The sequence below is a fragment of the Pleurodeles waltl genome, chromosome 4_2 (genome assembly GCF_031143425.1).
Source record: "Pleurodeles waltl isolate 20211129_DDA chromosome 4_2, aPleWal1.hap1.20221129, whole genome shotgun sequence".
Lineage (NCBI taxonomy): Eukaryota > Metazoa > Chordata > Amphibia > Caudata > Salamandridae > Pleurodeles > Pleurodeles waltl.
In genome coordinates this window covers 44028527-44055557 of record NC_090443.1, presented here as the reverse complement: position 1 = coordinate 44055557, position 27031 = coordinate 44028527, and the positions used below count along the sequence as shown (strand labels likewise).

General features: G+C 46.0%; 1 protein-coding gene across 2 annotated transcripts in view; it reads left to right on the top strand.

Moving 5' to 3' along the window:
* LOC138292157 (E3 ubiquitin-protein ligase DTX3L-like) overlaps window positions 1-27031 on the top strand; it is a 337908-nt gene that overhangs the window by 235748 nt on the left and 75129 nt on the right. For both annotated transcript variants that reach the window (XM_069230576.1, XM_069230575.1), the window contains one exon: window positions 13931-14142. In XM_069230576.1, coding sequence (XP_069086677.1) covers window positions 13931-14142 — 212 coding nt within the window. The remainder of the gene's footprint in view (window positions 1-13930; window positions 14143-27031) is intronic.

Here is a 27031-nt window from a genome sequence, read left to right as displayed (position 1 = left end):
TTAAAGTTTAGAAAACCTCTATGGGTGCTTACAGGGAGTTGGCCACAGGCCCTGTGACCGACACCTGCTCGCATGGCCAAAGGGTGTGTGAGGCACAGGGAGGGGTGGTTATAGGGGCCTGGCCCCTGCGGCCAACCCCCCGCTACACACAGCCCAAGGCCATGCGTGGGATTGGATGGTTACAGGGTTTGGCTGCAGGGTGTGGCCCAGTCAGCCGTGCACAGTGCAGGGTTGCATGGCTATAGGGGCTAGGCCTCAGGCCAGTCCTGCAGTAAACCTCTGCTGCGCACAGCCAAAGGCCGTGCTCAGTGGTGGTTGGATTAACGAATAGTAATTAAAATTACTTTACGTTAAAAAACCATAGACATTCTTTGAAAAAAACATAGGTTACAAAAATGTTATAGTTAGGAAATAGAATTAAAAAATCCTTAGAAATTCACTTTAAAAAAGGCTACAGGGACATTTTAGTTAGGTAGTGAATTTACTTTACAAAACCAGAGAAATTCAGCAGCGCCCTAAGGTAACTATAACTCGCACCCTCACCATGCACTGCTAATTACCCCACAAATTATAGCACTCATGACATCACTGTAACATCTGCAGTAAAAGTATTGATTAGATAACTGTGCATTGTGGGGCGCGAGTTATAGTAACCTTAGGGCGCGAGTTATAGTTACTTGAAATAACTCTAACTATAACTGCTGAATTTCTCTGGACTTGTGCGAGTAAATTCAGAACCTAACTATAACGTCCCTGACCCTTTATTTTTTTAAGTGAATATATATATTCACACACTACCTTCTGGTGGTTGCCAGTAGGTAGTTATAGTTAGGACCCACTTTCCATAGGAAAAGCATTTTTTGTTTTGCTAAAAACTTTGGCATTGTTTGATGAATCTTCACAAAATGTTCAAAACTAGTTTGCCACTATTTTCAGCTCCTGTCTGAAACGTTTCAAAGTGATCTGCTAGTGGGGGGTAGAGAAAAAAGTGTGGGTGGTCCACAAAACAGTTTCCCGATGCAGTTTTCAGTAGGGATTTTAGACCCAACTACAGCCTGAATTACACCAAAAAAGGCAGAAAGCTAGATCTTGGTCCAGAAAGAGTGTTTTTTGTAATTTGGTGTAAATCAGTACAGTAGTTATAAAGTTACTAAAGAAAAAAGATGTATGTATATTTAAGGACGCTGATCCACCTAGATTGGCTGGTCGCAACCTGAGAGGAAAGTTGAAGCCACCATTTTAACTATTGGCTCAGTGCAGAGGGGGGAATAAACATCAAATAAGAGATAAGGGGTCAGGATAGAGGTATCCTGACCGCGTAGGACTGATGGAGGGGTCTGTGAGGGACCGTTCATTGGCAAGAAATAGCCCTCAAAAAAGTTTGTTGGGTGCGCAAGAATACACAGATCCTCTGCAGTAATCAGTGCCCCCTCCCCCTGTGTGAATCCACGATAGACGTGCAGATCCAGACCCACTCACAGACCAACAGAGCCACTCACACACCCATACAGCATCTCACACACCTACTCACAGAACCATAAAACCACTCGCACACCCACTCACAGACCCACACAGCCACTCATACATGCACTCACACACACACTCACAGACCCACAAAACCATTAACACACTGAGTCACAGACCCACACAGCTACTCACACACCCACACGCCCACTAACACACCCACTCACAGACCCACAAAACCACTCACAACCAGTCACCCACCCATAGAGCAGCTCACAGACCCACAGCATGGGGTATTAAATATTACTTTATGTTTTTTTTTTAAACGTAGAAATTTACTGAAGCAAAGGTTACAGGAATGTTATAGTTAGGAATAGAATTAAAATAAAACCTTAGAAATTCACTGAAAAAAACAAAGGTTGCAGGGACATTATAGTTAGATTTAGATTTTACAACCACAAAACCAAAGAAATTCAGTAGTTATAGTTATACTTAAAATACACCCAGCCCCATTAGGGCTACCCCCAGTAGTACTCTGAATCAAAGGAGTCTCATACCAACTCTTGATAAAAGTCAAAAGTGTTCCAGCAGAAGAAGTTCCCCTGAGGTCTTCTTGCCCTGCGATCAATCTTATCTGCTCCTACGAGGGTAGTGCGACCAGAGTATCAGCGGGGAGTGGCAGTGGCTGCTCTTGCTGAGTAGCACTCATAGCTCATTCAGGGCAGCCACTGGGCGTCCTTGGTGCTTTCTCTGGTGAGATGGTAAGTTCCTTTGATCCTTCCCACAGGTAGGGTGAATGTTGCTCCCGTTACAATCCTCGGTCAGGGCTTGGAGCTGCATGCCTCACCACAGTGACTTCTCCTCACAATTGCAGCTTGAACTAGGCAATGGTCTTTGTACTTTCTGGAGGCATCACCTCTCATACGGGGTCACTGACCCTACTCCACACACAGGCAACGGCCCATTCTGCATGATGGTGTTCTTCACAGAGGGCCCACCTGGCATACAGGGTCTTCCATTTTCCTCTGCACTCAGTCGACGGCACGGCAGTAATCTTCACTGTCGCCACTCCTGGCATATAGGGTCACCAACTTTCCTCTGCACAGGGGTGATAGCCCAGTCAGCACTGCAGTAATTTTCATGGAGGCCCCACCTGGCATACGGGGTTGTCGACTTTCCTCTGCACATAGGCTATGGCTCGATTGCCATGCAGGAATCTTCACGGCAGTCCCACCTGGCATACGAGGTTGCCGACTTCACTCGGTGCAAGTGCTAACTCGGGATCAGCATGACAGTGATGCTGACCACGACTAACATCATGTAAGCCCCCTAAGGCATACGGGGGTCGCTGACTTGAACCTGCACACTGGCATAGACCCGATCGGTGCAGCAGCCATCTCCTCACACCTCGCTACAGGGATCCACTTGCCAGGATCCCCATCTAGAGCTTGCTACCGCCTATGTTCTTCTGTGTTTCACAGGTCACACTGGTCTTGGCAAGCAGGCAGGTACTGGTGCTCCAAGGGCAGGTGGTCTTGAATGTCCCTGGGTGATATCCCCTCACCCAGCTGGAAGACTGGCAGGTCTTAGCCCATAGTCCTTTTCATAGGCAAAGGTCTCGTAGAGCGTCCCCACCTCCCACAACCCTTGACAATTTTTGGGGGCCTCAAACTACCCTTCCAGACACAAATGTGATTTAGGGTCGGAGTTCTTAAAGTTTGTGTTAGGGGTCTGCTTCTTTTAGAAATGCCTACTCCTCTGCCCTGCCTTTCTTCCAGTAAGCAGCCTGTCACAACAGGACTTGAAAATCTGATAGCCTCCACAACACAGCCACAGGAGTGACTTCACACTGGGATGTCAGCAACAGTGATAATGTGCAACGGTTACTCCAGTGCCTCAGTCCTACTGTTTTGACCCCCTTATGGGGCCCATCTCTTTCCTGGGCACCCTTTGAGGTGTACTGAAGAGCCCGCCTCTTCTTTCTCCAGTGCGTGTTCCACCCAGTTTACAGGAATGCAGCAATCTACAAAGCTGTCTGATGGGGATTCCTCTACCTCCTCATGCTCCTCCAGCCAGCCCTGTTTCTGCCAAAATGGAACCCAGACTTTTCCATGCATTGAACCATTCACAGGCAAACATACACCCAGCACATGCATAAATCGCACACTTGCTACACAGTACTACACACTCACTTCATGTTGGCCAAATGTGAGTTAAACACACAGCAGCAGAACCTTACATGAGTGGGCATATAGGCATCTCTCTAGTGACACAGGTAAAAAAGGCTTGTTCAATTCTACTGATTACTTACGGTATACTGCCACCACTGTGGTCATGCTACTTAGCTTTTGGAAAAGGCAGTAGCCTTTCCCCATTATGAGAGCAGCACTTTGACCTCCCCTCCTGAGACAGGCCTATGTTATGGCACACACATATGGTCCCTGTTCACTCATTGCAACAAAACATCAGCACCAGGGATCCAGACATCATTATAGTTAAGGCACTCAATGCAGGGGTGCACATCCATTACCATGCAAGGGACATTTCTCTCCCAGCACGTAGTCAGGTGTTTGTAAAGGGAGAGAAGCATTAGGAGTTTATTTTGACTGCTCCTATGGCAGAATTGTTTGAGACCTGACAGTGTAAGGGACATTCATTTTAACTTCCTCTTGCCATAGACAATACACACCTTGAAGAGAGATTTCCTTCAGAAGCTTCTGATATGCTTGGAAATAAATACAGATCACCTCACAATTAAAGTGGAGCTGAAACTGAAAAATTCAAAGTGGAGTAGAAAAAAAACCTTTTGAAATGGCTGAATGGAGACAGAGCTCCATAGGATTCTATATTACTGAACGTGTGGTGTGAAATCTGCCAGATGAAAGCCGCTGTCAGAGGAAGAGATGGTCGTTCTAGACTCTGGTTAGATGAACTTTGGGTCACACAAATTAGTGGACTGGTTGTGTGTAGGCTGTGGACTGTGTTCAGTATTATTGGGTGCAGTGTACATTGCTTTGCTAACAAGGGTTGTCAGCCTGATGGTGTGCAGTGATTCAAGCATGTGAATCTATAATAGATCCAACGCTGGAGAATTCAGGTTTCTCTGATCATGCTGATTTATACAATAGGCTCATAGCAGAATGACATTGAAGAAGGTAAAAAAATATGAGATAGGGTGGACATTTAATAAATTTAATGCAGGAGGGGGGTTGAAAGTACAGGAATTAACAGGTCATCTTGAGCCAAACTCGTTAGTGCTCCCCTGCTTACGCAAGTTCTCAGCGTCCTCCAAAGTGTTGTGCCAGTGTTCATGGTGTAAAATACCGCCCACTCAGTGCTGTGCCCAGATGAGGTCCAACAATAGCACCACTCATAAATCTTGGAGTTTTCAGCCAGCAAACAATATCTATTATTTCAGCACATAAGCTTTCAATCCCCATACAGTCTGCATTCCCGTCTGAAAAAGAATAAAGATGTAGAATTTCAATGTGCATATATCCAGTGTGTATGAACACTTTCATTTTACCTTTAGCACATACAAGGAAACATTCAGGATAATCCAAAGAAGCACAATCACTTTGATCTGAGGAGGCAGACTGACTGCAAAACCCTTTAGCATTTCAATCAATTCCATATGCTGCCCGCTGGCAGTGGCGTCTGGCTTTAGGAGGGAGGGGGGTGGGCAGGCGGGAAGCACACACACTCATTCTTTCACACACAGACACGCACGCACGCACACACACATCCATTAACAACACGCATACCATTCAAACATGCACGCACGCACCAAACATTCATTTTAAAACATCACACACACTCATTCTTTCACACATGCACGCACATCCATTAACACTCATAACATTCAAACATGCAAGCATGCACCAAACATTCATTTTAAAAGATCACACACACTAATTCTTTCACACACATACGCACGGACATCCATTAACAACACTCATAACACTCAAACATGCACACGTGCACCAAATATTCAATTTAAAACATCACACACACACACACACTTACCTTCAGCCTCCAGGTCCCAGGAGGTTTGGGACTGCTGCCAGGTCAACCAATGAGGGAAGGCAGCAGTCCCAGCCTCCTCACAGAGTGGGATGGGGTCAGTGAGACTGCTGACCCCACCCCACTCTGTGACGAAGTGCCACTGATTGATTTAAACCTGAAGCGCCCAGGTAGAAGTCAAGGGGTGACGCTTTCCTCGTCACCCAGGGGAGGGCCGCGAGGCACCTTTGCTGAGCCGAGGAGGTCACGCCCATAGGAGCTGTGACCTCCTCAGCCCAGCAAAGTTCAGCTCCGGCAGCCAGGAGTCTGCGCAAATCGCGCATGTCACACTCCTGGCTGTCTGAGCTGAAAATGAAGTGTGTCTGTCAGGCTGGCCTTTGTTCAGCCTGACAGACACTAATCATGAGGGGCAAAAGGTGGGGCGCGTGGCCCCTCTGCCGTAAAGGACGGGCCACCACTGCCCGCTGGATATTCGTGTCGCACCAGTTTCATCTGCCTGCTCTCTCCCTGCACAACCTCGGTGTCATTTTGTGACTGACCACTAGGTGGAGATGTAGTCACAACGTTCACACTACTCATCCCCCTGCCCCCCAAACTCTGCCTACACATACATTTCTACTACACAGGGCATACCTTACCCTATGTAATCCTCTCCCAACGGATAGATGATGTGGCTTAACAGCCCAAACTGCCGCTCTTGGAGCTGGACAACTTGATTCGAATCTCGACAGGCTCATCTTCGTGTGATTCTGGGTAAATCACTTAATCTCTCTGTGCCTACCAAAAATATCTGTGTCCTTGTGTAACGTAATTGGTGCTCATGTAAAGCACCCCAATACCTTTGGGTTGAGTTTGTGCTTTATAAAACCGCAAAAAAATAAAAAAATTATGCAGACATTTGGAGTGCCACTTGCAACCACCCCCAGATGCAGAGAAAGTGTTGTTGAGAAGGTCCACATGGTATGGGCCGGTCTTGGCCTGTCCTGCTCTACTTTAATTTTGGGAGGGGGTGGTAGAGTGCATTAAGGAGGCTACAGAGTGGACTATTCCCCGCACCCCTCTGGCTTGTCTGCTGGAGGGATTTCCACAGCCAGCCAATCACAAAGGGGCATATTTATAAGCCCCCTGTGCAACATTTGCGGCATTTATTTTTACGCAAATGTGGCGTTAAGGTGGCATTTCACACGCGCCATATTTACAAAGTGGTGCAATGCTTGCCTTGCGCCACTTTTCAAACCCTTGCGCTACATTATGCCTACGTCAGGCATAATGTGTGCTAGGGGGGCGTTCCCCGTTAGGGTGGCTGAAAAAATGGCACAGGCGTTAAAAGAGGGCATACCATTATGTATAATGGGCCCCTATGTACTCAGGAGTAGCACCAACATTTTGGCATTACTCCTGCAGAGCACATCAATAGCATCACAAACAAGCATTTACAATGCAACGGGTCTCGCGTTTGCTCATGTTAGAGCTGATCGCGTTGTAAACTCCTAACCCGACTTTTCACCTATCGGGCAAAAGTGCATTTGTGTACACAACCCGAAAAAGTGAAATTAACTATGTAAAGCGCTCGACTTCTGCCAAGCGAGATCGCACTCGTAAATTAGAGAAAAAGAAGTCCACGAGCCCGATGGAAAACAGCGAGCCTCGCATGTTTTCTGTACTTGGTCGCTGCGCTCGAGGAGGGCTAGCCACCGGAAAAGGCATGACCTATGCGTGCCTCCGACTAATGAAAGCAAGCAGATTTTATTAGGCAAGCCCACGAGCCAATAAAAAACACTGACGTGAAGTTGACAGGGCTCCGAGCCCTTTTCTAAATACAAAAGCGTCTTGCTGCGATACGCATGCGCGAGCGCATGCAACGCAGGCTCGACCATAAAAATGATGCTATTGCCCCCTACCCTGCGCCACTGTGCACCGTATTTTAAATATGGCACACACATGGTAGAGGTAGGGGGGTCACCAAGGGACGCAAGGAAAGTGTCGCTACACTGGGTGCAGCACCACTTTCCTTAAATCTGCCTGTGCTGGGCCGGCTATCAGAAAACTGGCCTAACAGTGCCCCGGAGCCGTCTTCGCGGCTGGAGAGAGTAACCCAGATGGACAAATCCTCAGATCCAATCAGGATCTAGAGGTGGAGGAAGGAGGGGCGTTTAAAGAGGAAGAAGAGGAGGGGTCAGGGTGGCTTCCCACGATGGACGGATCAGCCGGGGACGGAGGAAAGGAGAAGACGCCGGACCTGAGGGAGCGAAGGAACCAGCAGCGCGATGGTGGACCGGAGAAACAACGGAACGACCAGGAGGCAAAGAGACATTATAACCGGCCACGCTCTGGGGAGAGCGTGGCCTCATCAGGTATGGTCCTGTAAGCAGGGCACAGGTAGAAATAAAATCGGGATTGGTGGGAGGAGGAGGAAAAACATCAACTACAAAGTTCTGGGCTTATGTATTATTATTGTTTTTTTTGTACTGCCGATGCCTTATTTGTTTTCGTTTTTTTTTTCTGCTGGAAAAGGAAGACAGAGTGATTGCACTTCGAGTTGTGGCAGCGTGTATAAAGTAGAACAACGAGCGTGTTATGATTGATTTTTCTTTTTGTTCATTGTGTTGCTAAATCGGAGTTAAACACATGTTCAAGGGTATAATTTTGAGATACATTGAGAACTAAGGGGGCAGGCCATCAAAAGGCAAAGACAAGAAGAGAAATAGGAGAAAAAGCATTAATTTGTTTGGTTTCTATTTTTATTGTTACACCAAAACTACCTGAAAAGAAGAAGGCGGAAGGGAAGACAACACAGAAATAGTACAGAAAGGGAAAGACGACAGGAACAGCAAGCACAAGAGAACGGAAAGGATAAAAAAAAGGGAAAAGAAAACAAAAATAGAGAAGAGACCTAGACAGATAAAAGGAAAGGAAAACAAAGATAGAGAAGAGATTGAGACAGATAAAAGAAAAAAAAGGGAAAGAGAAGGAAAGAAAACAGTGTCCAGACGTACCTTTTTTTTTTCACCAACACTCTCCTATATTTGTTTCTTTGTCTCCCCATGCGCCTCATGAGTCATCCCCTGCGAAAAAGAAGAATGAACAGGATAAAGACCCCATGAGGAAACAGACAAGAAAGACAACAGAAGAAAATCCCAAAGAGCAAGAAGGAAAACTATAGAATCGTAATTTGACAGACAACAAAAACATCAATAAATTCCAATATATATATATATATGTTCGATGGCATGTGTAGCTGCAGATACACATGCTGTGCATATCCTGCCATCTAGTGTTGGGCTCGGAGTGTTACAAGTTGTTTTTCTTCGAAGAAGTCTTTTCGAGTCGCGAGATCGAGGAACTCCTCCCATTTCGGCTCCATTGCGCATGGGCGTCGACTCCATCTTAGATTGTTTTCTTTCCGCTATCGGGTTCGGACGTGTTCCTCTACGCTCCGTGTTTCGGTTCGGAAAATTAGTTAGATATCGGAAAACTTCTACGGTATTGTTTGCGTTCGGTATCGGGTTAGTTAACACAGATCTACACCGAATTTTGAAGAGCCCCGGTGGCCCTTCGGGGTTTCGGTTCCCCGGCGGGGCCTGGTCGGCCCAACCACGTGCGTCGACAAGACTAATGGAACGGACCCCATTCCGCTTCTGCCCCAAATGCCACAACAAGTATCCTTACACAGATCAACATTTGGGGGGTCATTCCTACCCTGGCGGTCCGAGACCGCCAGGGTAGGGGACCGCGGATGCACCGCCAACAGGCTGGCGGTGCACCCAGGCCCGGGAAACCGGCGGTTTCCCGCCGGTTTTCCCCTGGCCTGCAGAATCCCCCATGGCGGCGCTGCAGGCAGCGCCACCATGGGGATTCTGACCCCCTTCCCGCCAGCCTGGTTCTGGCGGTTTCGACCGCCAGAACCAGGCTGGCGGGAACGGGTGTCGTGGGGCCCCTGGGGGCCCCTGCAGTGCCCATGCCAATGGCATGGGCACTGCAGGGGCCCCCTAACAGGGCCCCACATTGATTTCCAGTGTCTGCATAGCAGACACTGGAAATCGCGACGGGTGCAACTGCACCCGTCGCACAAAAGCAACTCCGCCGGCTCCATTCGGAGCCGGCTTCATCGTTGCTGTGGGTTTCCCGCTGGGCGGGCGGGCGGCCTTTTGGCGGTCGCCCGCCCGCCCAGCGGGAAAGCCAGAATGACCGCCGCGGTCTTTTGACCGTGTTACGGTCTTCTGGCGGTTCCCGCTTGGCGGGCGCTAGGAATCACCACCTTGGTCTGTAACTTGTGTTTGTCTCCAGAACACAAAGAGGATACCTGTGAGGCCTGTCGAGCGTTTCGATCGAGGAAAACGCTGAGGGACCAGATAGCGAGAAGACTTCAAATGGCGTCGGCGCCGTCAGGACACCAAGACTTGGAGGAAGAAGAAACCTTCTCCATTGCTGACTCGGACGAGGCCGAAACAGAACAGACACCGAAAACCGTGAGTAAAACCGCCCCAGCCAAAACTCACGGAAAATTCATCAGAGCCCAGGGGACGCCACCGCCGGCAGAGCATGGCTTAACCCAAAAACTCGGTGACTGTCCATCGGCACCGAAAAAGGGCACGCATGTGTCGAAGTCATCCGACTCCGGTCGAGATACCGGCACAGAAAAGACTCAACCCCGAGACACCGGGTCAGAACAATCTCGACATCGAGATACCGGCACCGAGACTACTCGGCACCGAGAGATCAGAACACCGAAACACAAAAAAGTGGCTTCGGAGCCGAAAAAGATGGTGGAAAAGGTTTCGATCCCGAAACATCCGGCTTCGGAGCCGAAAACAAGCTCATACACTGAGGAGCAAGGGCTTTCCACACAAATGCAAAGCCATAGATTCAGACAGGAACTAGAGGCAGGGGAGCCAGATTATACACAGAGAAGGCTTCATATCCAAAAGGAGACAGGGAAGATAAGAACTCTCCCTCCTATAAGGATGAAATGGAAACTGGCTTTCCAAGAGAAGGATAAACCACCACAAGCAAAGGTGGCAAAACAAGTAACTCCGCCACCATCACCTCAACGCTCACCGCAATCGTCACCAGTCGCTAGCCCACCAATGGTGCAGTCTCCAACACACACAAGCATGAGCCAAGATGACCCAGATGTATGGGATCTTTATGATGCGCCTGTGTCAGATAACAGTCCTGACTGTCACCCAGCAAGACCATCACCACCTGAAGACAGTACTGCTTACACGCAGGTGGTGTCCAGAGCAGCTGCCTTTCACAACGTCACACTGCACGCTGAACCAATCGAGGATGACTTTTTATTTAATACTCTGTCATCCACACATAGTCAGTACCAGAGTCTTCCAATGCTACCGGGAATGTTAAAGCATGCAAAGGAAATATTTCAAGAACCCGTGAAAGGCAGGGCTATTACTCCTAGGGTGGAGAAAAAGTACAAGCCTCCACCAACAGACCCTATGTACATTACGCAGCAACTGACACCGGACTCTGTAGTAGTTGGCGCAGCAAGGAAAAGGGCGAATTCACACACCTCCGGGGATGCACCACCACCCGATAAAGAAAGTCGCAAGTTCGACGCAGCGGGAAAAAGAGTGGCAGCACATGCAGCCAATCAATGGCGCATTGCGAATTCACAGGCTTTGCTGTCAAGATATGACAGAGCCCACGGGGACGAAATGCAACACTTTATTGAACATCTGCCCAAAGAATTCCAAAAACGTGCAAAACAGGTGGTAGAAGAAGGCCAAAGTATCTCAAATAACCAGATACGTTCAGCAATGGACGCAGCAGACACAGCTGCAAGAACGGTAAATACAGCGGTGACAATTCGGAGACATGCATGGCTGCGCACCTCAGGATTCAAGCCCGAAATCCAACAGGCTGTGCTTAATATGCCTTTTAATGGACAGCAGTTGTTTGGCCCGGAAGTGGACACTGCTATCGAGAAGTTGAAAAAAGATACAGATACGGCCAAGGCCATGGGCGCACTCTACTCCCCACAGAGCAGAGGCACTTTTAGGAAGACACAATTTAGAGGGGGGTTTCGGGCTCAAACAACAGAACCCTCAACTTCACAAACCAGGCCCACATACCAGAGCCAGTATCAGAGAGGAGGCTTTCGGGGACAGTACAGAGGGGGACAGTTCCCTAAGACTAGAGGGAAGTTCCAAAGTCCCAAGACCCCTCAAAACAAACAGTGACTTCAGTGTCACAAATCCCCAACACGTAACACCAGTGGGGGGGAGAATAACAGATTTTTACCAAAATTGGGAGGAAATAACAACGGACTCGTGGGTCCTAGCCATCATCCAACATGGCTATTGCATAGAATTCCTACAATTACCACCAAATGTGCCACCAAAAACACACAACATGTCCAAACAACACATGGATCTATTACAGATAGAAGTCCAAGCGTTGTTACAAAAAGAGGCAATAGAACTAGTACCCAGTCATCAAAAAGGGACAGGGTTTTACTCCCTGTACTTTATCATACCCAAAAAGGACAAAACTCTAAGACCTATATTAGATCTCAGAACACTAAGGGGGTCATTCCGACCCCGGCGGGCGGTGGGCGCCGCCCGCCGGGCGGAAACCGCCCAAACACCACCCCGCGGTCAAATGACAGCGGGGAGCATTTTGACTTTCCCGCTGGGCCGGCGGGCGATCTTCAAAAGATCGCCTGCTGGCCCAGCGGGAAAGCCCCAGCAAAGATGAAGCCGGTTCCGAATGAAGCCGGCGGATTTGCTGGGGTGCGACAGGTGCAGTTGCACCCGTCGCGATTTTCAGTGTCTGCTATGCAGACACTGAAAATCTTGTTGGGGCCCTATTAGGGGGCCCCTGCAGTGCCCATGCCAGTGGCACATGCAACACAACAAGCCACAGTAGGACAAGCAGTACTAAGAACATTATTTCAGACAACTTCAACTCCTACAGGCTAAACCACCGCTTTGGGGGAGATAACTGCTTACTAGTCTATGCATAGCATGTGTATCTGCAGCTACACATGCCATCGAACGGAAAATGTCACTTACCCAGTGTACATCTGTTCATGGCATGAGACGCTGCAGATTCACATGCGCCCTCCCACCTCCCCGGGAGCCTATGGCCGTTTTAAGTTGACTGAAATTAAACTTGTACATTTGAAAAATTGTAAATATAACGCTTTTAAGCACATTATGTACATACATACTTACTACATTGCATGGGCATTATTACTATATACACAACTCCTACCTCACCCTCTGCGGGGAAAACAATCTAAGATGGAGTCGACGCCCATGCGCAATGGAGCCGAAATGGGAGGAGTCCCTCGATCTCGCGACTCGAAAAGACTTCTTCGAAGAAAAACAACTTGTAACACTCCGAGCCCAACACTAGTTGGCGGGATATGCACAGCATGTGAATCTGCAGCGTCTCATGCCACGAACAGATGTACACTGGGTAAGTGACATTTTCCATATATATATATATATATATATATATATATATATATATATATATATATATATATATCAATTACTGCCTACGAATCTCCATTACTGTGCACCTGCAACACTGCACTTTAGTGACCACTAAATTCGTAGACCTAGCCTTGATCCACGCAAGACGTGTGATTACGATGCAAAGGAAGGCTGCTGGGGGGCCCCGGGTTGGGCAAGTGGAGAGAAGCCTTCATATTGTGTGCGGGATGCGAGAGGGCAGTCCTGTTTCAGGAGGCAAAAAGGAGTCTCTTCTCGATGGACAAGGCCAGGGCGTGGGACACCTTAGTAGACTCACTGAAAGAACCTGAACCCGATTCCCCTGACAGCTCCCTGATATCTACTCATGACCCAGGTGTAGGCGGAGATTAGATGACTACAAATACAAGATCTCGTGGCCTGCACACTCCTATGATCTGGATTGAGTAGTGACTCACCACTGTGCAGAAGACACACAGGATAGACATTAGGGCCCATATTTATACTTTTTTAGCGCCACATTTGCGTCATTTTTTTACGCAAAGGCGGCGCAAACTTACAAAATACAATTGTATTTTGTAAGTTTGCACCACTTTTGTGTCAAAAAGTGGCGCAAATGCGGCGCTAAAAAAGTATAAATATGGGCCTAGATGCTGCGATGAGGAAGGGGTTGGGTGGGGAGGTTGGTGGAGGGATGGGGACGTTATCAAAATGCACTAGAAACGGGCCATTTGGGAACCCTTGCTTTCAAACTCAATTAGATGTAACCAAAACAACACGAATGTACGACCAGCGTCATAATTTTGCTTGTTATGTCGTTGTTGACCCGCATGGTTATGTATACCAATGTAAAAAATGCGATAAAACTTTATTGAAAAACAACAACTCTGCAGATACGCCAGTACTGTCGAAATTCTACAGTGTAATTTGATGGCATATTATGGCATTCACCCGTTGTTACATTTGCCTATTATTCCTCACAGGATAATCACCCAAACCCTGGCCAGCGGTACACTGGCACAACCAGGCATGCCTACCTCCCCGATAACCCAGAGGGCCGGGAGGTGTTGAGGATGCTCTATAAAGCTTTCCATCAGAAGTTAACTTTTACAATTGGAGAGTCGCGGACCACAGGGGAGAAAAATACTGTGACCTGGAATGACATCCACCATAAGACTAGCATTCGTTCTGCATCGTGAGTTTCTTTAAATTACATACACTTTGGCTGGGTAAGACGAAAATGGTGAATAATTCTATTTGCTACCATGCCAGAACCGGTTTCTTCCTTTGTTGATCTTTTTGTGTATTTGTTTTCCCTTTATGGTAAAAATAAGGAATTAGAAAGAACTTCCGTTTTGCTCTGTTCTTGGTGGTAAATTGCTATGTTGTCTTCCCACAAGCTTTGGGTGGTGTAGGCTGTTCTGCTATGAATTGCTCTCGTTTTGTTCCTTCAACTTTCCAATTCCTATTACACTTGAGGTAAAAGGCAGTATCGTCAAACCATCATGTAGAGGGATCAGTGTTTTTCGATGCAGCTTCCTTACTCTAGTCCTTCCACAAAATGACTCACTGCCGGACAAGGATTCATATGTCTCAAATCAAGTTAACAGTGTAACGATGGAAACAGCAAATGTTATTTACTATAGTAACTACTGCAGTCTTAGTCACTGAGCCTGTTCTTTCTGAGCACCATTTGAATCAGCCAATCTCTTTACCTGCTGAGCTTCCAAGGATGAAAGAACTTTGCTTAATTTTGCCTAATGATGATACAAAGCAAACTCTAGTTTTTACCTCAGTCAAACAAAGGTTTTATTAAAAATGCTCACGACTATTAGGCCCTGATTTATACTTTTTGATGCTTTGTCAAAAAGTTTACCGTCACCTAGTGCCATACCCAGACGCCGGCCGGGCATCATATTTATGGTATGACGCTAGCCAGTGGTAAGGTCCGGCTAGCATCATAGAAAAGGACGCTAGCCGGGTGTGGGAGGCATAGGGGGAACAGAGGGTGTAGCGTCCGAGGATGACGCTAGTACGGGCGGAGGCAAAAGAAATGCCTCTGCCCAGACTAGCATCATTTTTTGACGTTAAAAACCTGTGGACATGACTCCTGTCTCAGTTAAGACAGGAGTCATGCCCCCCAGCACAATGGCCATGCCCAGGGAACTTATGTCCCCTGGGCATGGCCATTGGGCACAGTGCCATGTAGGGGGGGCCCAAGTTAGGCCCCCATATGGCACTTTGAAAAAAAAAAAAAATACTAACCTGCACTTACCTGGGATGGGTTCCCCCTCCTTAGGTGTCCTCCAGGTGTGGGTGTGGGTGCGGGTGGTTGGGGGTGTTCCTGGGGGCAGGAAAGGGCACAAGTGGGCTGTTTCTGTGGTCTCTGACCATGGAAAAAGGCCCACAGGTCCCCTAACGCCTGCCCATATTCAGGCCATAAATAATGGTGCTAAGCAGGCTTAGCGTCATTGTTTAAGGCCCTCCTCCTCCCGTGCGTGATTTTTGCACGGGAGGATAAATAAGGCGCCTGGGCCTTAGAGTTGTTTTCTGCCCGGGAATGCCTACCTTGCATCTCATTGACGCAAGGTCGTTTTCCGCAGGCAAAAATGACTTTAACTCCAATATTTTGGTGCTAGACATCTCTAGCGCCAAAATATAAATATGGAGTTAAGATTGCGCTTGATTTGTGTAAAGAAGTGACACAAATCTGGCGCAGAGTATAACTATGCCCCATAGTCTCTTGGGAACTCTATCCATGATTATCAGAGTTTGTAAAGTTCTTTCGCCATTAGAACCAGGCTTTGAAATAAGGTAGAGAAAACAATTCCTGCTGTAAATGTTACTCAAAGACAATCTTTTCATACGAAAAATGATGGGTTTTATGTCTACTTTACCCCTCATCAAGATAGCGGTGTGGCTGCGGCCATCAGAGTCCAGAACTTGCTTACTCTGAGAGCTGATGTTATGAGCAACAAAAAAAATAATTTTTCGTGGTTACTAGTTTAATACCCACTGCAGCCTTAGGCTCAATAAAGGTTGTGAAGATCAATTTCCAGGACTGCAATAAGACCCGACAAAGGGGAAGATTTGTTACAGTGTGGGAACAAACTACACTTTCAAATTTCTCTTCACTACCTCATTTACCTCATTTTAGAGATAAATTAGCTGGAATGGTGTTCTCCTATTGGACTCCATTACAGCCACACAAGTTTTAAAGAAATCTACTTGGATACAAGAGTTTTCTTTAAAAAACATAACCAAAGGAGAAACAAATGAAACAATCGAAATGGTCAAGCAAGTGACAGAGTTGATGTGTTCATAGCCCAGTAACAGAACTGCATGCACCTACGTTTGTTCTCTTTCCTATTGCTATCCTGTTGCACCACTTGAATAAAATGTAATTTTTCCTCTGAAATGTTTAAGTGGCTATAGACTAAAGATTCAAGAATTAAGCACTGAGGTTCAGTGATTGTGTGGAATGGTGAAGGATTGTCCCTGACCCTTGAGACAGAAGATCTTCTCTTAGAGGCGGAGAGGCCAGTGAGGAGCTTGGGTTAACTGTACTCAATCAAAATCCCCCAAAAACATTTTGTTTCACCTTCTCACTCTAATAATCTGGTTTTAGGAAATTTGACTATTACTTTACCAATTAGATAAAAAGTTAGTAAACTGCTAGGGAATTTCCTTTTGTAGTGTAGGGGAAGGTCTTCTCCCAAAGAGGATTATCCTTTCTCCATTAATGAGGCATAATTTGGCAATTTGAGTTTCCCTGGGCCACAAACAAGGCTAGTTGAGCCAGATCATCCCCTATTCCCAACTGTTGTAGTGTCTTTGTAAATGTGTACTTTGCTGTTGTCGAAGGAAGGCTTCAAAACCAAAAAAGCTGTTTTGGGTTCCTGGTGGTTTATGTGTACAGAGAAGCCCTTTTGAAAGAGTTTCGAAGATTTTGTTAATACGATCCAGAAATTCGTAAGAAAGTAATGCTTTGATAAACCAGACATCTAGGTGAGGGTACAAAATGTAATCCTTGTTTTCTTACATGAGCCGTTATTGCTCTTCTAATTTTGGAGAACACTCTTGGTGATAAGTTAAGGGAAAGTGATTCAACTTTTTGCTGACAATGTGCTCACACTGCCAGAATCATGGACATTTTCCTCTAGAGGGGCTTCTCTGGAATATGAAAATATAATGTCTGTAAATCTATCAAGAACCATCCAGTCTGCCGACTTCAAGAACTTTGAAAAAAGTGCTAGACTATTGCATTCCAAACGTTTTAGAGCCACGACCCAATTTTTGGTGCAACAAACTTTCACATCTCACCTTGCTTTAATAGATATAAGGTGGGCGATTTTTTTAATGCAATAAAGCATCGTGTGGTAGTGTATTATATGCAGACAACACATTTCCCATTGAAATGGTGACTACATTTGCACAGACATACAGTTTTATAGAGAGAATTACATTGCACACTTAGGATAATGTGTGAAAACTTGGTTTCAGAAAATAGATATTATATGTGCATCACCAAGTAAAGTGCCTTCCTTTGTTCTGATCCTACTAAAATCGTTGTTTCCATCACACTTCAGAATTACAAACAAATGTGCTTTATTTTGTTATATTAAATGCTGAATGTTTATAGTTCTTTGACAGGTATTTACATGTCGCTATGTGCTAGGAAAAAATGAAATTCTCCAGCTTTCCTTTGACACTTCATGTACCCAAGCATGATTGTCACATAATTACCATTATTTTTCTTTCTCTGACAGCAAAGTGAGAGGAGTTTGTAAACACCTGTTTCCGTGTTAATAAATAAGCAGCAGAAGACACAGCCTGACATCTAACCTCTGTCTTTGAAGCACAGCAAATGTAATACGATAAATACAGAATTTAAAGGCATCTTTATTTATTGCCTGGACTTTGGCAACCCACAAAAATCGTCTCGCTGTCGCCCATATATTGGGAAATGCTGTCAGCAAGAATGTTACATTTTTAAGTGTTCTTTTGAAAGAAAACCATTGAAGTTAAATAGCTTGTGATTGGTGTGAAGACTATCCAATCCCACTTTTTAAGTCTCGCCTAAAAGGACGCATGTGCTGGTGCTGTGAGGGGTATTGTATACAGTAAAATGCTTAGAGCCTGCCCATTGCTTACCGTTTGCTGGCTTAATTGTCTTTCTTTTTAGCTGTATCCTAATTGGTCACCATATACATCACATCAGTTTCTTTTATTTTCCAGAGCGTGGACCAATTACTAATTGATTTCATTTGCTTAGTATCCTTCCACTGCCCTTCCACTGTGCATGCTGTGATTCAGGGTACTTTTTTCATTTTTCATCATTTCCTCTTCAATGTTACACCTTTGGGTTGCCTTTAACTTCCATCCTATAGGTTTGTTTGTTGTTGCATTACATTGTTTTAGAATTCAGCGCTTCCTTTTACAGCACCAAACAAATGTCTCAGACTAGTAAAGCAATCTGTTTTACAGTTTGGTGCTTCCTTTTATAGTAGCAAATAAATGGCACAGGATATTAAAGCAGTCTATGTGACTGCATGTGTTTGTAGGATGTGCCTCTTCTCTGCATATACGAAGGATATGTCTGTTTAAAGAGTACACTAGTCTGAAACCAGACTTCCATAGTCTTCCCAGACAAGCAAGTTCAGTCACATGCTTCAGGCCAGGTTGCCACTAAGCAACATAAACATTTTGTACAGGTGTGCCTTTTCAATCACAAAGAATGTAGCTTTTTAAAGTGCCTCAATTTAGGGCAGTGCTTCACTTAATCCATTTTATGTCACAGCCTACTAGACAGGGCAGTTGTCTGGTTTGCTAAATACATCTAGGGGACATTCAGAAAGATGACCTAGGAATACATTCCATCCTTTGATTAGCATTGGCTTTGTGGTTTGTAACTCACATGTTTGATGGCATATGTAGCTGTAGATACACATGCTCTGCATATTTCTGCCATCTATTTTTGGGTCCGGAAGGCTGCAAGTTGTTTTTCTTTGAAAAGTCTTCAGAGTCACAATGTATAGTGACTCCTCCTCTTGCTGGTAATGCGCATGGGCATCAACTCCATTATTGGATTGTTTTCTTTCAGGTCCGCCATGTTTCGCTGAGCTCGGGTCGATGCCGTCTTTTTGGACTCTTCCGTTCGGGATAACTCTCCCACTCTCGGTATTCAAACGTTAGTCATTAAAGGACTTATGTTCTACATTGATAAAACTAAAAGTTTTAGAAAGACTAAACAGATTTTTGTTGCTTTCTCATTACCACACAAAGGCAACCCTGTATCTAAAGCCAGCAAAACCAGGGGGATTGTTAAATGTATCCAGACCTGTTATGCTAAAGCCAAAAGACCATTATCTATTTCTCCTAGAGCGCACTCCACTCGTAAAAAAGGACCAACCATGGCCTTTTTAGCAAACATGGTCCACACCACACACCACACACCTTCACCAAGCATTATTGTGTGGATGTCATAGCACGCCAGCAAGCTAATGTAGGACAGACAGTGCTACGTACACTTTTCCAAACCACTGCAACACCCACAGGTTAACCACCACTTCTGAGAGACACTGCTTTACAGTCTATGCAGAGCATGTGTATCTACAGCCACACATGCCATCAAATGGAAAATGTTACTTACCTAGTAAGCCGTCTGTTTGTTGCATGTAGTACTGTAGATTCATTTGCCCCACCCTACTTCCTGGACACCTGTGTTTGTTGCAGTCTCTTCACAGTTATTCATACATTCATTTGCATGGACATTTCCATCTTACACTACACTCCGTTATTATCTGCCTGCAGGAAAACAATCTAAGAAAGGAGTCAAAGCCCATGTGCATTACCAGCATAAGGGGGAGTCATACCTCGTGACTCGAAAGACTTTTTGAAGAAAAACAACTTGCAACCTTCTGGACCCAACAGATGGCACAAGTATGCAGAGCATGTGACTCTACAGCACTACATGCCAAAAATAGATGCTTACTGGGTAAGTAACATTTTCCATTTTGGCTTTCTATTTGCTGGCTTTATTTGCTTTAGGCTCTCCAGGTTCAGTTGGTCTCTCCCGTTGCCTAAACCATGTGTTCGATGGCATCTGTCGCTGTAGATACACATGTTCTGCATAGCTCGCCATCTGGTGTTGGGTCGGAGTGTTACAAGTTGTTTTTCTTCGAAGAAGTCTTTCGAGTCACGGGACCGAGTAACTCCTCCTTCTGTCTCCATTGCGCATGGGCGTCGACTCCATCTTCGATTGTTTTCTTTCCGCCATCGGGTTCGGACGTGTTCCTGTCGCTCTGAGTTTCGGAACGGAAAGTTAGTAAATTTCGGAAGATTTTCGTCGGTATTGTTGCGTTCGGGATCGGCGTAGTTAGATTCAACACCGCATCGAAGGTCGACGCGCTCCGGTGCCCTTCGGGGTAGCTTTCGATCCCCCGTCGGGGCCTGGTCGGCCCGACCGCGTGTAGAACAACGCCGATGGAACGGACCCCGTTCCGTTTTTGTCCCAAATGCCACAACAAATACCCGTATACAGACCAACATTTGGTCTGTAACCTGTGCCTGTCACCTGAGCACAGTGAGGAGACTTGCGAGGCCTGTCGCGCGTTCCGGTCCCGAAAGACACTCCGTGACCGTCGAGCCAGGAGACTTCAGATGGCGTCCACGCCGACAGCGCACCGAGAGTTCGAGGAACAAGAGGAAGAAGAAACCTTTTCGATCCACGAATTGGACTCCGAGGAATTCGACGATCAAAGAACCGTGAGTAAGACGTCGAAAACAACACATAAGAAAAGTGACAAGGCCCAGGGGACGCCACTGCCACCAGGCCATGGCTCCACCCATAAATTCGGTGACCGACCATCGGCACCGAAAAAGGCCCAAACAGTGCCGAGATCGTCCGACTCCGGTCGAGACACCGGCACGCAGCCTTCTCGGGATCGAGAAAGTGCTGGAGAAAAGCAACGACACCGAGATAGCGGTGTAGAAACGGCTCGACGCCGAGACAGCGGCACCGACGAAGATCGACGCCGAGAGGTTTCGACTCCAAAAAAGAAAAAAGCCACCTCGGAGCCGAAAAAACATACAGACAGGGTTTCGGTGCCGAAACAACCCGTAACCGACCCAGGTCCAGGCTCTTATACAGAGGAGCAATCACTGTCCTCTCAGATGCGAAAGCATAGGTTTGAGGAAGAGCTGCAATCCACCGAAGTGGACCATACGCAAAAACGTATTTTCATACAGCAGGGAACAGGAAAAATAAGCACCCTTCCCCCTATTAGGAGAAAAAGGAGACTGGAGTTTCAAACAGACCAGGCGCCACAAACCAAGATGGTGAAAAAGGTGACTCCGCCACCCTCTCCTCCACCTGTAATTAACGTCTCACCAGCACAAACTCCGTCACATTCCCCGGCTCACACCACCATGAGCCAAGGTGACCAGGATCAAGACGCTTGGGACTTATATGACGCCCCAGTGTCGGACAACGGTCCGGAGGCATATCCAACAAAGCCCTCACCACCAGAAGACAGCACAGCATATTCTCAAGTGGTGGCTAGAGCGGCACAATTCCACAACGTAAACCTTCACTCAGAACAAGTCGAGGATGACTTTTTATTCAACACCCTCTCCTCCACCCACAGCTCCTACCAAAGCCTGCCTATGCTGCCAGGTATGCTTCGGCACGCAAAGGAAATCTTCAAGGAGCCGGTCAAAAGTAGGGCAATAACGCCAAGGGTGGAAAAGAAATATAAGGCACCTCCTACAGACCCTGTTTTCATCACCACACAGCTGCCACCAGATTCCGTCGTAGTAGGAGCAGCTCGGAAAAGAGCCAACTCCCACACATCTGGGGATGCACCGCCCCCAGATAAAGAGAGCCGCAAGTTCGATGCAGCTGGGAAAAGAGTCGCAGCACAAGCTGCAAACCAGTGGCGCATCGCTAACTCTCAAGCACTACTTGCGCGCTATGACAGAGCCCATTGGGATGAGATGCAACACCTCATCGAGCATCTACCCAAGGAACTACAAAAGAGGGCAAAGCAGGTGGTTGAGGAAGGTCAGAACATATTAAATAACCAGATACGGTCCTCTATGGACGCAGCAAACACAGCTGCAAGAACAATTAATACATCTGTGACCATTAGAAGGCACGCATGGCTAAGAACGTCTGGGTTCAAACCAGAGATACAGCAGGCAGTGCTCAATATGCCCTTCAACGAAAAACAACTGTTCGGACCAGAAGTGGACACGGCAATCGAAAAACTAAAAAAAGACACTGACACTGCTAAAGCCATGGGCGCACTCTACTCCCCGCAGAGCAGAGGAACCTACAGCACCTTCCGCAAGACACCCTTTAGAGGGGGGTTTCGGGGTCAGGCCACACAAGCCAGCACCTCGCAGGCAACACCGTCCAGCTACCAGGGACAGTACAGGGGAGGCTTTCGGGGTCAATACAGAGGAGGGCAATTCCCTAGGAATAGAGGAAAATTTCAAAGCCCCAAAACCCCTACAACCAAGCAGTGACTCAGATGTCACTCACCCCCTCCACACAACACCAGTGGGGGGAAGAATAGGTCATTATTACAAAGCATGGGAGGAAATAACTACAGACACTTGGGTCTTAGCAATTATCCAACATGGTTATTGCATAGATTTCCTAAAATTCCCTCCAAACATACCACCAAAAGCACAGAATTTATCAAAACAACATTCCGAACTTCTGGAAATAGAAGTTCAAGCACTATTGCAGAAGAATGCAATCGAATTAGTACCAAACACACAAACAAACACAGGAGTCTATTCACTGTACTTCTTAATACCAAAAAAGGACAAAACACTGAGACCAATCCTAGACCTCAGAATACTAAACACCTACATCAAATCAGACCACTTTCACATCGTCACGCTCCAAGAAGTGTTACCATTGCTAAAACTACAGGACTACATGACAACCCTAGACCTCAAAGACGCGTATTTCCATATACCAATACATCCATCGCACAGAAAATACCTACGGTTCGTATTCAAAGGAATACATTACCAATTCAAGGTATTGCCTTTTGGTTTAACAACCGCACCAAGAGTCTTTACCAAATGTCTAGCAGTAGTGGCTGCACACATCAGAAGGCAGCAAATACATGTATTCCCGTATCTAGACGACTGGCTAATCAAAACCAATTCACTAACAAAGTGCTTACACCACACAAATCAAATCATACAAACCCTCTACAAACTAGGTTTCACCGTCAACTTTGCAAAATCCAACATTTTACCGTGCAAGGTACAACAATACCTGGGAGCCATAATAGACACAACAAAAGGAGTAGCCACTCCAAGTCCACAAAGAATTCAAAATTTCAACAAGATCATACAACGCATGTATCCAACACAAACAATACAAGCAAAGATGATATTACAACTCCTAGGCATGATGTCCTCATGCATAGCCATTGTCCCGAACGCAAGACTGCACATGAGGCCCTTACAACAGTGCCTAGCATCACAATGGTCACAAGCACAGGGTCACCTTCTAGATCTGGTGTTGATAGGCCGCCAAACTTACCTCTCGCTTCTATGGTGGAACAGTATAAATTTAAACAAAGCGCAACCTTTCCAAGACCCAGTGCCACAATACGTAATAACAACAGATGCTTGACAGGGTGGGGAGCACACCTCGATCAACACAGCATACAAGGACAATGGAACGTACATCAAACAAAACTGCATATCAATCACCTAGAAATGCTAGCAGTTTTTCAAGCATTAAGGGCTTTCCAACCAATTATAACTCACAAATACATTCTTGTCAAAACAGACAACATGACAACAATGTATTAGCTAAACAAACAAGGGGGGACACACTCAACGCAGTTGAGCCTGCTGGCACAAAAGATATGGCGATGGGCAATTCACAACCACATTCGCCTAATAGCACAGTTTATTCCAGGGATCCAGAATCAACTTGCAGACAATCTCTCTCGAGATCACCAACAGGTCCACGAATGGGAAATTCACCCCCAAATTCTAAACACTTACTTCAGGCTCTGGGGGACACCTCAAATAGACTTGTTTGCAACAAAAGAGAACGCAAAATGCCAAAACTTCGCGTCCAGATACCCACACAGGCAGTCCCAAGGCAATGCCCTATGGATGAACTGGTCAGGGATATTTGCCTACGCTTTTCCTCCTCTCCCTCTCCTTCCTTTTCTGGTAAACAAATTGAGTCAAAACAAACTCAAACTCATATTAATAGCACCAACTTGGGCAAGGCAACCCTGGTACACAACACTGCTAGACCTATCAGTAGTACCCCACATCAAATTGCCCAACAGGCCGGATCTGTTAACACAGCACAACCAACAGATCAGACATCCAGATCCAGCATCGCTGAATCTAGCAATCTGGCTCCTGAAATCCTAGAATTCGGACACTTACAACTTACCCAAGAATGTATGGAAGTCATAAAGCAAGCCAGAAGGCCGTCCACTAGGCACTGCTATGCAAGTAAATGGAAGAGGTTTGTTTGCTACTGCCATCATAATCAGATCCAACCTTTACACGCAACTCCAAAGGATGTAGTGGGTTACTTGCTTCACTTACAAAAATCTAACCTAGCCTTCTCTTCCATTAAAATACACCTTGCAGCAATATCTGCATACCTGCAGACTACCTATTCAACTTCCCTATATAGGATACCAGTCATTAAAGCATTCATGGAAGGCCTTAAAAGAATTATACCACCAAGAACACCACCTGTTCCTTCATGGAACTTAAATGTTGTCTTAACAAGACTCATGGGTCCACCTTTTGAACCCATGCACTCTTGCGAAATACAGTTCCTAACCTGGAAGGTTGCATTTCTCATCGCCATTACATCTCTAAGAAGAGTAAGTGAAATTCAGGCGTTTACAATACAAGAACCTTTTATACAACTACTCAAAAATAAAGTCGTCCTAAGGACTAATCCTAAATTTTTACCAAAGGTTATTTCACCGTTCCACCTAAATCAAACAGTGGAACTACCAGTGTTCTTACCACAGCCAGATTCCGTAGCTGAGAGGGCACTACATACCTTAGATGTCAAAAGAGCATTAATGTACTACATTGACAGAACGAAGAACATCAGAAAGACTAAACAACTATTTATTGCATTCCAAAAACCTCATGCAGGAAACCCAATATCAAAACAAGGTATAGCCAGATGGATAGTTAAATGCATCCAAATCTGCTACCTTAAAGCAAAACGACAACTGCCCATTACACCAAGGGCACACTCAACCAGAAAAAGGGAACATCCCAATGCAAGAAATATGTAAGGCAGCCACATGGTCTACGCCACACACGTTCACCAAGCACTACTGTGTAGACGTGCTATCCGCACAGCAATCCACAGTAGGTCAAGCCGTGTTAAGAACATTATTTCAGACCACTTCCATTCCTACAGGCTGAGCCACCGCTTATGGGGAGATAACTGCTTACTAGTCTATGCAGAACATGTGTATCTACAGCGACAGATGCCATCGAACTGAAAATGTCACTTACCCAGTGTACATCTGTTCGTGGCATCAGTCGCTGGAGATTCACATGTGCCCACCCGCCTCCCCGGGAGCCTGTAGCAGTTCGGAAGTTAGCTTCAACTTTGTACATTTGTATATATTATTTTCACCTTAAATAGGTACATACTTAGTCACTCCATTGCATGGGCACTATTACTACAACACAACTCCTCCCTTACCCTCTGCGGGGAAAACAATCGAAGATGGAGTCGACGCCCATGCGCAATGGAGACAGAAGGAGGAGTCACTCGGTCCCGTGACTCGAAAGACTTCTTCGAAGAAAAACAACTTGTAACACTCCGACCCAACACCAGATGGCGAGCTATGCAGAACATGTGAATCTCCAGCGACTGATGCCACGAACAGATGTACACTGGGTAAGTGACATTTTCATTACTGTATCCTTCCATGAATTTCCTTTCTGTAAACAGGCCTTTAAATATTCTTATCTTGTCACATTTGCTGTGCATTTAAAGGCAGAGGTCAAACATCAGACGCTGTCATCTGAGGGAGCTTGCTTACTATTTTTTCCCTGACTTCAAAGTGAGAGGATTTATGTAACAATCTCGCTGGATACTGGGGGTATGAAAGAGGTTTTTTCCAGCACACAGCCACATTTAAATGAACTATGTAAGCATTTCACAACTTATCAGATTTAGTAACACAAATGAAGCAAATCTTTTGTTATTTCTGAAGTGAGTTGGTAACAAGTACTTTAATATGATCAAAACAAATCATTACACTTGGTGAAGCAATTTCCACACATTTTTGTTTGTGCACTGTATAGTTTTATTAGTAAAACTGCATGTCTGTGCAAATGTAATGGTCATTTCAAATGAAAATGTGTTGTCTGTAATGGAGGTGCGCTACCATACCATGCATACTCCGCTCCACACCACTCCACTTTACTCTGCACCACTCCACACCACTGCACTCTACTTTGCACCACTCCACTTTACACCACTTCACACCACAACACTATGCACCACTAGACTCTATGCCACTGCATTCTCTGTCACTTCACGCCACACCTCTCTGCTCTACCCTGTACCATTCTATTCTATACCAATGCACTCTTCACCACTGCACTCTACACCACTCCAGTCTGGGCCACACCAATCTACTCTGTATAACTCCACTCTACGCTACTGTACTCTACACCACTCCTCAACACTGCACTCTATGCCAGTGCACTCTACGCAGTGCACTTTACTCTGAAACACTCAACTCTATGCTCCTGCACTCTGTCAAACCACTGTATGCCACTCTAATCTACTCTTCACCATTGCACTTTATGACATTGCACTCTACATCACTTTGCTCTATGACATTACACTCTACACCACTTTATGTCACTCTATACAACTGCACTCTACTGGCACCACTCCACTCTACACCACTTCACTCGACTCCGAAACAATCTCCTCTACACCACTGCACTCTAAGCCACTCTGCGCCACTCCAATCTATGACACTGCACTCTATACCACTCTACTTTTAAACATGGTTGTCTACACCAAT